At 34.8% G+C, this 12818-nt stretch overlaps 1 protein-coding gene across 4 annotated transcripts in view; it reads right to left on the bottom strand.

Moving 5' to 3' along the window:
- Nucleotides 1–12818, bottom strand: part of LOC106868476 (uncharacterized) — a 79982-nt gene that overhangs the window by 37791 nt on the left and 29373 nt on the right. For all 4 annotated transcript variants that reach the window (XM_014913757.1, XM_014913758.1, XM_014913759.2 and 1 more), the window contains exons 9-11: nucleotides 9304–9342; nucleotides 6808–6928; nucleotides 5477–5594 (exon numbers count right to left, since the gene is read on the bottom strand). In XM_014913757.1, the coding sequence (XP_014769243.1) occupies nucleotides 5477–5594; nucleotides 6808–6928; nucleotides 9304–9342 (278 nt within the window). The remainder of the gene's footprint in view (nucleotides 1–5476; nucleotides 5595–6807; nucleotides 6929–9303; nucleotides 9343–12818) is intronic.

Below are 12818 nucleotides of genomic sequence, written 5' to 3'. Positions count from 1 at the left end.
TTTTTTAAAGAAAAGCTCTACAGTTGTATTTGTTCCTCTGTGTGCAGCCCTGTGTGGCTAATAAAAGAAAGTTATCTTTAGAACAAGTTGTCAAAAGAATACTAGAACAGTGGCCTGCTCTAGTGTTATTCTTTATTACTGCTGCTACTGAAGATAACAACAGTGCAGCTTCAAATGTGCTGAACTCATTAACAAATCCAATCACAGAAATGTATTATGCATCTTTAGCATATATTTTGCCAGATATTATTAAGTTGAACTTAGATTTCCAATCAGAAAGCTATAGAATGCACAAACTGCACAATTCTATTAAATGTACTGTTAAATGAATACTTGGCAATTTTGTTAAAAAAGAAATTGTTAAAAATAAAGAGCTACATGAAATTAATATCAATGATCCATTAGTGTATCTTCCCATAATTGAAATTTACAGAGGAGCAAAAGCTGAAAGCATCTACATAAAGGAAGTTTCATCTATTAGTACAAATGAATTGAGATAATTTCATGCAAAAACATAAAATTTTTATGTGTGCCTTGTAAAGGAAATTTTTCAGCACTTCTTTGCATATGATTTCTTCCTTAACCTGAAGCTTCTAGAGGCACTAGACCCAGTTAGTATTCATGATTACAATGGTCCAAGTTCAATTGTTCCTCTGGCATGCAAATTTCCAAATATTGTTCAGGAGAGTCAGATTGAAGCTCTTAATAAAGAATGGAGTGAACTTAAACTTCAAGATAACAATGACAAAACTGAAGCTACCAAACCAGAAGATTATTGGTTTGAAATTTCTAAGGAAAAATCTGGAGATGAAGCTTTTTATGCAGTCCTATCATGCTTTATGTTTCAGCTCCTATCATTACCACATTCTTCAACTGCAGCCAAGAGAATATTTTCAGTCCTAAATAACATTAAAGTCAAGAATAGGTCTAAACTGCATACCCAAACAATTAATGCTTGGTTACATTCAAAAAGTCTTTTTCATGATGTAAACTGCACAACTTATACACCCAATGCAGAGCTTTGTGCTAAATTAAAAGAAGGGCAAGGACATCGTTACAAAGAGGAACCTCACCCTGTTGATGATGCAATCTTCTAATTATAAAGTAAGTACATTGAATATGTGTAGGTTACTTTAAAATAAAGCCTTGTATATTATAAATAATATAAATTATGCATTTCAGTTGATTTATAGGCAAAATATTACAAATAAAAATTTTGGCACTTTTCGAGCAAAATTTGGTACTTATTTTTTTTGCTAAATCTGGTACTTTCTTCAAAATACGTTTGGCAAACCTGGTCACAACCACTCCAAGTTGAAAATGTTGATGTGTGGTGGCATATACTGTTTTATTTAAAATAGTGATCATTATCATCTAAATCAAATGCAGAAAAACAGATAGTCCCTTCCCTAAGTTTATTTCAAACTCCATGTTATATCTATAGAAGCCATCCAACAGAACAGGAAGGAAACATAGTCCAAAACTTTTGCAATGCAACTACAGATTAAGGGAGGAAAAAAGAAAGCATAGTAATTTTCCCTTTAAAAAAGCAGCTTCTGGAAATTTGAAAGCTCTGCAATGGGAACCACATATGCAGGTAGAGAGAACAGAGAGTGCGAGAGATTTAAACTGGATAAACTAACTCCAGTCTTATTCATGTGCCTGATTTTTGCTCAGGAACTTACTGCTAAAAAGGACACAGAAGTCAAAACAAAAATTTTTGCAAAGCTGGAAATGAACCAGAAACTATCAAAAGAGTGCAATATGATATTAAAAGTAAGACATGACACAGAAGAAATCCAATGCAGAGACTGTTTACAGATAAAACCAGCGTGAAAAAGACAGAAGATGGATAAAGTGTTTCACAAAAAACATGATATACATCAGGAGATAAACCCATATATGGCATGTGGTGGTAGGCACCTAAGAAAAGAGTGTCTGTTCAAAAGAGTGAAGTGTTTTCATTGTGGAAACACAAAACACATTAAATCGCACTGCAGAACTAGGACCAAATGAGAGAAAATAAAAAATTAGTCATCAGAGAAAAAAATTTGTACAATGAACAGAAAATTCATCAAGGTGAGAATTGAAACCACTAGTATCAAAATACAATTAGACATCACTATCATAAATGTGACATCACTATCATAAATGAAGAAACATGGAGACAAATCAGTAAGCTGAAATTATTTAAATCAAATCAAGTAACATATGGTGTTACATGAAAGAAACTATATTTCATTGGCGAATGTATTTGCAATGTAACTTTTTGAGGTGAAATGAAAAGGACAATCATTTGTGTTGAAAAAAATCACTAAACCTATTTGGTACAGAACGCATGGAGTTATTTAAAATGTGGGATACTCCCATTAGTGTTCTCTGTGAAAATGTAGTTGGCACAGTTAAAATGAATGAAGTCAAAGAACTGAGATAGAAAATTAAAAAATTGTTTCCAAATGTGTTTTTGGAAGGTTTAGGCTGTTGTGCTAAAACAAAAGCAAAGATCACAGCGAAAGAAAAGGCAACACCTGTTTTTAGGCCCAAATGAAACATGCTGTTTGTAGCATTGGACCAGTCAATAAAGAGCTAGAAAAACTAGAAAGTCTAGCTATAATTGAAAAGGTCGACCATTCAGACTGGGCAACTCTGATAGTTATGTAAAGAAAAAAAATAATAAACTAAGAGTGCGTGCGGACTTTTCACCTGGATTAAATGACTGTTTACTTGAACACAACTATGCATTACCAAGCACAGAAGTGTTCCCAAACCCTAAATGGAGGAAAAATTTTCTTGAAGTTAGACCTCTTGGAGGCCTGTCTACAGATATAGGTAGAGGAAGATTACGATAGCTTTTAACAATCAAAACACACTGTGGATTGTATAAATTCAAGCGGCTTCCTTTTGGAGTAAAAGTGGTACCTGCCATATTCCAACAACTGATGGACACAATGTTAAATGATTGCGACTTCACTTTCGCTTATCTCGATGATATTTTGATAAAGAGTGAGTTAGTGGAGCAACACTTCAGACATATTTAAAATGTATTTGGAAAAATAAATGAATACAGGCTTAGACTAACAGAGGAAAAGTGTGAATTTTTGATGAAAAAAATCAAATATTTGGGTCAAGTAATTGATGAAAAGAGATGAAGGCCAGACCCATCAAAGTAATACAGAATATGCTTCCCCCAACAAACATCAGATTATTACAAGTGTTTTTAGGCTTGGTAAGCTACAATCAAGTACACATCCCGAATATACACAACACAGAGCTTCACTAAATGTTAAAAAAGAATGCCAAATGGTTTTGGTCAGAAAAATGCCAGAAGGCAGTTGAAGAACTAAAAAGCATGTTAACTTCAGACTTGTCACTGACACACTTCGATCTGAAGTTGGAAATGCTACTGGCAACAGATGCTAGTTGGTAACAAATGTGAAGATAGCAGCCAAAAGGCCGTAGTTCATGCATCAAGGACATTATTGTCAGCAGAAAAAAATTATAACCAAATTGAAAAAGAAGCATTGGAGATTATATTTAGCATAAAAATGTTCCACAGGTTTATACATGGTAGACAGTTTAGACTACAAACAGACCGTCACCCATTGCTAATGATTTATGGATCCAAGAAAAGAATCCCAGTACATATAGCAAACAGGTTGCAGAGACGGGGCACCATACTACTAAGCCACAACTATGCTATGGAATATTTACCTTTGAAAAAGTTAGGATATGCTGACAGCCTATCCAGGTTAATGCCCAGAAATGGTGAACCATTTGAGGACACAGTAATAGCAGCCCTAAGAGCTGAAAAGGAAATTAAACACATAATGTGGAACAATGTATGAGAATTACCAATAACTCTGGAGGAGATAAAGTGACACACTTCAAAAGAAAGTTCATTAATGAACATAAAAAATCTCTGTGGTCAGTGAAAGAGAACAAAAAAAAAAAAGGTTCAGTAAGAAAAAAACAAGATGTAAACATATATTCAAACATGTGATGGCATACTGATGTATGGTCAAAGGGTAATGATACCTGAGACACTACAAAAAAGAATGTTGAAAGAATTCCATATTGGACATTTGGGGATCACAAGGATGAAAGCGCTTATGTGCAGTTATGTGTATTGGCCGAAGATGGCAAGGAAGTTGAAAACGTAGTAAAATGCTGCAGAGGATGTGCTCTAGCAGCGAAATTGCCTACTAAAAAATGGGAGCCTTGGCCAGAAGTAAAAAGTCCACAGTCAAGACTACATATCGATTTTGTGTGTCCGTTAAATGGTTATTACTACTTAGTAGTAGTTGATAGTTTTACAAAATGGCTGGAAATTGTAAAGTGTAAAAAACCAACTGCTTCAATTGTAGTAAATTTTTTGCCCGAATTACTCACAAAATTTGGCATCCTAGATGTGATTGTATCTGACAATGGAACACAATTTGTGTCCAGTGAATTTAGAAAATTCTACGAAATGTTCACAGTAGAATATAAAACAATAGCACCTTACCATCCCAGATCAAATGGACAGACAGAGCATTTTGTGGACACTTTTAAAAGAGCTTTGAGAAAAGCAAATAAGGAAGCCACAGATGAAGTTACTCTGCAGTAATTCCTAGGGGTATACAGGGTGACTCCAAACCCCAATACATCAGCAGGAAGCTCACCAGCTGAACTGATGTTCACAAGGAGGGTGAATTCAGTTTTTGATAAACTGTTACCTGACAAGGAAAGAAAAAGTACCAGGAAAGACAATCCAAAATGAGGCCGTATAAAAATGGAAAACAATACCAGGAAGAAGGAAAAATTATAAAGTACATAGGAAAAATGATATATGAAATTAAAAGCAGAAAAGGTACTGAAAAAAACTCAGAAACCAATTGAAGAAGAGATTCATAGAAAATGGACCAAACAGATTGGAAGAATCTATGGAATAGCTATATAATACATTCCAGGTACCAACAACATTACAGTTGAAAAAAAAAATGCTAAAAAGGGACGAGGGGAGAATAAAGTTAAATAAAATTACTTGCTTCTCAAAAAGAAAAAAAGAAACTAAAGGGGGAGATGTAGTGAAAATGGTACATTTTTCACATGACAAAGTGGTATGATCAGCCACTATAAAGTCAGATAGTCAGTTGTTGTAGGAGGTGAGTAGTAGTAGAGTCATTGTACAAGTTCTCAGTTGGAGTCAGTGTCAGTTACGTGATATATATGAGTTTGAGTTACCATCAATGTAGACATAACAAAATCATTGTCTTGCGGAGCTATCAGCAATAGCATGACAGATAAGTCAAAGATAATAAGACGTGGAATATCGCCACAACATAATAGTGGTGACAAGAATATTACAGTGCCGAAAAGACAACCACCTAAGTCAACCACAATGAGATTTGAACTCAGAATGCAAAGAGCCGAAACAAATGCAGCTGCCACTACCGCCACAGCAGCAGTCACTGCCAAATGAACTGATTTCACATACTTTGTAGCAGTAGCCTCTAGTTTGTCATATTCATCTTTGAGATTGTGGTAGTCATCTATCTGGTCTTGCAACTTCTTCAATTCTCGAATTTGGTTGTTCAGTTCTTGGATCTTGTCATCTAAAGAATCCAGAAAATAGAAAAGAAGAAAAAAAAAAAGATATAGAAATAGGAAAAATAAAGTGAATATACAAAATAATGAGTAAATATGTACACGTGCGGAAGAGAATATGTACAAAGTAAGGAGAAAATATATACAAAATAATGAAAGAATATGCATAAAATAATGAGAGAATATGTACAAGCGAAAGATCAGTGGCTGTTATGGCTAAATGGTTAAGAAATTCATTTTGTAATCATGAGATACCAGGTTCGATCCCAGTGAGCAACACCATAGGTAATTATCATGTACTATAGCTGCCTGGTAAGTGAAAATGGATACACTGAAATGCTGTGGAAGTTTCTATGATGAATGTGCTTAAAAATTCAAAGACACAGCTTTGTTATATGCTGCTAGACTGTCTGAGGATTATATTAAAGGTACAAGTGTCTGTGGAACACTCAGCTACTTTCACTTATTTCATCATGATCATCATCAATATTTAATGTTCATTTTTCCATGCTGGCATGGGCTGGACAGCTTGATAGGAACTGGTAAGGTCAGAGGCCACACCAGGTTCCATAGTCTGCTTTGGTTTGGTTTCTACGGCTGTATGTCCGTCCTAATGCCAACCACTCCACAGAGTTTACTGGGGGCTTTTTACATGGCACCATCACCAGTGCTGTTTACATGGTACCATCACCAGTTCTTTTTATGTAACACCATTAATAAATAGTTCCTCTGATCAAACAACTGGAATTCTCATCATGAAAATCAATAAAGACACAAACATTTGAATATTTTTATTAAACTAGGTAAAAGCCACCAACTTTTGGAAAAATACTAAATAGTGAATTTGAAAATGTGTCCTGAAACAAGATATCTAACTCTGCATAGTTTTGATTGCATAAAAAAACCCCAATAGAATTCACTCCGTCTTCCTATTTGAGTGATTAATATTAGAAGTAACTAATTGAATCAATATATAAATTATTCAATGACATGTGATGTTGTTTGAGTCTTCCATGAAAAAACATGTCCGGCAACTAGGAAATATTACTTTGCTTGGAAACAAGTGAGGATTGGTGACAGGAAGGGCATCAGGCTGTAGAAAATCTACCTCAATAATGCAAGCATGTGAAAGAAGGTAATAAATGATGATGATGACGACGATGATGATACGAAGTGCCAGCCACTAATGAACATCTAGAAAGAATAGCTGTGTTACATTACCTTTTGAAGAAATAATCTTCTGGTATGCTTTGAAATTACATTCCAATTCAAAGCAATGATGTCGTTCATATTCCAGTTCATGGTCCAACTTCTTGAGAAGCATATTTTTCTCTTTAATTTCCTAATACATGTAAAAGTTGTACAATAAGTAATTTTACAAACATTTTCTTGAGTGTGCACAAATGACAATGGAGTCAAGTATGTTGGCATACTGACAAACATGGCAATGGTTTATATTTTATCACTGCAACAGAAATATTTTAACTTTCTGTAATCCACTCTACCTAGGTACCATTATGTCAACTGACAGACTCAGTGTGAGTGAGTGGGGGGGGGGAGAAGGAAGGAAGGAAAGATGAAAGAAAGAAAGAGAGAAAGAAAAAAAATGAGACAGAGAGAAGTGAACAACTGTGTGTTAGTGAATATGGTAGCTAAAATGATTTTTCTACAGATGTTGGAAATTTTCTCTCAGTACTGATTCAAAATTAAAGTCTTTATCAAAATATTTTGATTATTGTTTGATTATATTTTTTAAAACATTGTTTAAACACACTGTTGTATTTTGTGGTACCTTTAGTTAACAAATTATTAGAATGTTTTAAAAATTCATTTTTATCATAGCACTGTTACAAAGCATTAATTTTATCACAACCAGACCTGCTGACAACATTTAACATTTCAACTAAAGCCAACAAGGAAGTCTCAATATAGTCACTCAAAATGCAAGAAATAGTAGGCAAATTTTCCTCAAATCATAACTTATCGTCTTCAAAAAGAAAGGATAATGTTGTACTGCTGACACTATGATTTAAAAAAAAAATGACAGGTTGGTCACAACAGGAATGACATTGTAGGGTAGATATGAGAAGCTGGGTATGGCCAGTTTAAATGCTAAACGATTAAGGTAACTTAGTCAGTTGCTATATTTTTGCCTAAAAATGTCACTAAAAATGTCAACTAAAAATGTCACTTCAATAACATGAATACAACGATCAATGGAACATGTACACTTGTTAGCATGCAAGAGAATATGAACAGTATAGAATTCAAGAAATGAAACAAAGAATACTAAAGCAGGCAAACATGAATGCTTCTTCAAGCAGGCAAACAAATGCTATAGCAAGGAGGCAAACATGAATGCTAAAGGAAGCAAACAAACATAAACATTACAGAAAGCAGGCAAACATGAATGCTACAACAGACAGACAAACATGGCTGCTACAGCAAGCAGGCAAACATGAATGCTACAGCAAGCAGGCAAATATGAATGTTACAGCAAACAGACAAACGTAAATACTACAACAAGCAGGCAAACATGAATGCTTCAGCAAGTAGGCAAACAAGCGTGAATGCTGCAGCAAGTAGGCAAACATGAATGCTACAGCTAGCAGGTGAACACAAATGCTACAGCAAACATGAATGCTACAAGAGGATAAACATGATACAGTAAACAAAAATGAATGCTACTGCAAACAGACAAACATGAATACTACAGCAAGCAGGCAACAAACATGAATACTACAGCAAGCAGGCAACAAACATGAATGCTACAACAAGCAGGCAGACATAAATGCTATAGCAAGCAGGCAAACATGAAAACTACAGTAAACAAACAAACATGACTGCTAGAGCAAACAGACAAACATGACTGCTACTGCAAACAAACATGAACCTTACAACAAGCAAACATGAAAGCTACAACAAGCAGGCAAACATGAATGCTACAGCAGGCGAACATGACTGCTACAACAAACAGTTAAATATGAACGCTACGGCAAGCAGATAAATATGAATGCTACAACACGCAAGCAAACATGAATACTGCAGCACAAAGACAAACATGACTGCTACAGCAAACGGGCAAATATGAATGCTACAACAAGCAAGCAAACATGATACAGCAAACAAAAATGAGTGCTACTGCAAACAAACATGAATACTACAGCAAGTAGGTAAACATGAATGCTACGGTAAGGAGGCAAACATGAATGCTACAGCAAGCAGGTAAACAAATGTGAATGCTACAATAAGCAGGCAAATATGAATGCTATAGTAAGCAGACAAATATGAATGCTACAGCAGGTGAACACGACTGCCTCAGCAAACAGACAAATATGAATGCTACAGCAAGCAGACAAACACGAATGTTACAACAAGCAGGCAAACATGAATGCTACAGAAAGCAGGCAAACATGAATGCTACAGCAAACAGACAAATATGAATACTACAGCAGACAGACAAACATGAATGCTACTCCAAACAAACATGACTGCTACAGCAAACAGGCAAACATGAATACTACAGCAAACAGTTAAATAATTACTGCTACAGTAAGCAATGTACCACAAATTCTTTGGGATGCAATGAAATAGAATTCTATTATGTTATGAAACATGAGTGATACAGATATCAAACAAAAATGAACAAGAAATAAGATTGCTAAATAAATGACAGAAGCAGAAACAGAAAAAGCTAAAATGGAACAGTTTAGTTACCTCATTTTTTACCCATAATTCTTGTTCTTTTAGATTAATCTAGTTCAAATTAAAAAAAGATAATTTTTTTAGAACTGCAAATAGGTGTTGCAATGCAATAATATATTACAAATTTTGATATTCAAAAATATGAGTTTTACATGGTTAATAAGCTGCTTGATTTAAGATTGTATACTGTAACTGAAACAACTAAATCATGGTAGACATTTAAAATGTGCATATGTTAATAGTGACAGCATAAGCATTGCCACATGATTAAGAAGTTGGCTTTGCAACTAAATGGTTCTGACTTAGATCCCTTGTACAAATGTCTTCTGTTGTAGACTTGGGTTGATGAATTCTTAGTGTATGAAATGTGGGGCATGGGAAACTGTGGAAATTGTCATATGTATATACATGTGCGTGTGTGTCTTTATTTGCACACAGAGGTGTGAAACAGTGAATTGAGTCACATCCCTTTATAAAATAAAGCAACGAAACTGTACGGTGAATAACTAAAATTACTGGAACAATATAACCCACAGATGCCCTTGTAGGAGGTTCTTCTACCATAATTGCTAGGCTAATAACTGAAACCAATAACAGAATAAACCATTATATTTACTTCACTTTTGTTTTAATGATTCTGTCTTTTATTACACCAGGTCTATTCCACTATATCAGTTAAACAACACACCAGTGACCTGGCTGTAAATACGAGGAGAAATAATGGATCTTTTCTGTTTGGCTGCACCTGTGGAAATTTTAGAGTTTAGTGAAAATTTTTTAATTTATTTTTTTTATGTAATTTTCCATGCTGAATCTCAGGGGCCAATTCACTTTTTACCCCAAAATTAAAAAAAAAAGTTACAGATCATTTTTACCCAGTCAGAAAACAGGATTTGGAAGCTGTCATTCTGTGTGTGATTGCACAAGTTGCCAAAATTGTGAAAATAGCATGTTTTAATATGAAACTGTAAACAAATGAAATACTGGTGGAATTCTGCTTTACACACGACAAATAACCCCTCATAACCCTTTTATTTTCTGGAATTTTCAGAAAAATTTTTGCAAATTTGTATTCTACACACAGAAATTCATACAATTATGCAAAAACAAACAAAAATTATGGTGTGTGATTTAAGGCCTAATTTAGCTGTTATTTTATAGCACATCTCATGGCCACCTCATAACTTGTGTTTTAAGCATTTAAAAAGTGAAAAATAACCATGTGCCTTGATAGGACAGCAACAGAGAGGTAAGCAGCTTGGTTTGTTACTATGGAAACAGGCACCTATGTGTCTGTGATTTTTGATTGGCTAAAATAACTCAAAATTTGCAAACTTTAAAAGCTATTAACTCTTTATTTATTGATTTATGGTGAAAATAAATTTCATGTCAATGATTACCATACAAAACTACACCAATACACCAAATATGAAATCAAGTGGAACAAAAATTAAAGAAATTGAAAAGTGGCAGCCAAACAGAAAAGACTTGAAATAATAAAAATAATCACTACTGCAGATACTAACACCATCATCATCACCATCTTCATTTAACATCTGGCTTCTATGTAAACATGGGTTGGATAGTTTGACAGGATTTGACAAGTGAAATGACAATGTCTTGCTCCAATATCTGCTTTGGTATGGTCTCAACAGCTGGATGCCCTTCTTAATGTCAACCATTTTACAGAGTGTCACTTTATTCATGGTACCAACCCTAGTGAAAATTACCTTGTAATTTGCAAGACTAAGAGCCTAAAGTGACCCCTAAAACTGAAGGATAGGAGAGAGAGTAGGTGAAGAGTCTAGGCAGGGTTATGAGGGAAGGTTAGTAAGATGAGAAGGATGGATAAGACTAATAACAACCCTTTCTATTTCAACCACAAAGCCTGAAATTTTAAGGGAGGGGGGGCTACATCAATCCCAATACTTGACTGGTACTTATTTCAAAAAGATTACAGGCAAAACAGCACTACTAAGTAAAATTGGAATATAATAGTATGTGTGCTTTATATGGTTACCAATATTCCACCAAAACATAAGTTAAAAACAGAAATATAAAACTTTTTATTTTAGCTTCTCAGTCTTAAAAATTAGGAAGAATGAGCTGGAAAGATCTGTAGTTAACCCTAATCCTAACCACATTTTTTTTGTGAGGTTTCTCTTTAAAGTGGATCTGACTGACTTTTTTTCCCTTACTGAGTCTAGAGAAAGAGGCAGTGTCTATGATCTTTGTGGGCACTATGAGACCAGTGAATTTGATGCTATTAATGTTCTGTTTAAGCTGTTGTAGGTGAATATCTTCCTCTTGGCATAAAGATTTAAACTTGTTTTTTTTTCATATTCCTTGGAATTATATTCTTTTCTGCAATGCAGAGCTTGCATTTCTTGGTGGTATATGCATTGTTTGGAATTTTTAGTAAGTTTGCAGCTGATGTCAAACACTGCCTGATGTAGCTTGTGTGCTTTATAATATTTGTTTTGTAATATTTCTGAATGAGGTGGCGTGCTGGTAAAATCTTCACTTGAAGGATCTTTTAGGGAATTCGATATATCATTTTAGGTTGTTGTTCTGATTCCCATTTGTATATTCATCTCTGCCTCCCAGAAATGATGGCATATGATTCATTCAGAGGGCACATTACAGGGTTCCTTCTTCAACATCCAACTTAAGCAGTTGTTTACATAGTTTAGTTTATGTGCCTCAGTACTGGCTTTATGTGATATAATTTGTTTCATGTCAGAGGTGCAGCTAACCATTTCTCACGATCACTTGCATCCCAAAAGACGGTTAGCATCACATTTTCTGCAGAAAGTTGAGTCTTGAATTTCTTTTTTGCTGCTGATTCTGGGTGTTTTCATTCCATACTCTGCCTCTTGGATTCTGGCTCAAAGTTTCATTTCCTGTGACTATTCTCTACAAAAAATGCTTTGCTTTCATTGTAGCAGTTAAATTAGTGTTGACAGATTTCCACACAATTGTCCTTCAGTAAGTTCTCTTTGCATCTATCTCATACAGAATTCATGGAAGTCGATGATTTTGTATGCAGACCATGGCTCATTTGTACAGAACATGCCATCTTATTGATAGTTACTCGTCAGTTTGCCAGAACCATCTCTCAAGCTTGTTGAATTTTTATGTCAATGGTAGGGGCTGATGAATATCCTGCTCCCTCTTCATGCTTGTCAGGCCATTTTAAAACTTCTTGATCCACTCATATGCACTTCCATGTGGTAGAGCACTACCTCCATCTTGTACTGAAAGCCTGCAAAAAACTTCAGCCCCTAATACACTTTCAGACCAGAGAAATCAGATCACTGATCTTTGTTCTTCCTTGGTTCACACTACCAGCAAAGCAACCATGTCTTCTCTGTAACACAAGAAAGAAAACTGGAGTGATCAGGGTCAAATCTTGGTTACATAACCATAAGAATATCACCTTTTAGTATGAGTGCACTGAAGGCAGTGCATCCAATCTAGAGTTTTTGCAAAAGTGTAGATAATTTTAAACTTCCTCTTGTATATAT

This window comes from Octopus bimaculoides, chromosome 11 (assembly GCF_001194135.2).
Source record: "Octopus bimaculoides isolate UCB-OBI-ISO-001 chromosome 11, ASM119413v2, whole genome shotgun sequence".
Taxonomy (NCBI): Eukaryota; Metazoa; Mollusca; class Cephalopoda; order Octopoda; family Octopodidae; genus Octopus; species Octopus bimaculoides.
The sequence above is the reverse complement of the archived record's forward strand: the minus strand, read 5'-3'. Positions and strand labels throughout refer to the sequence as shown.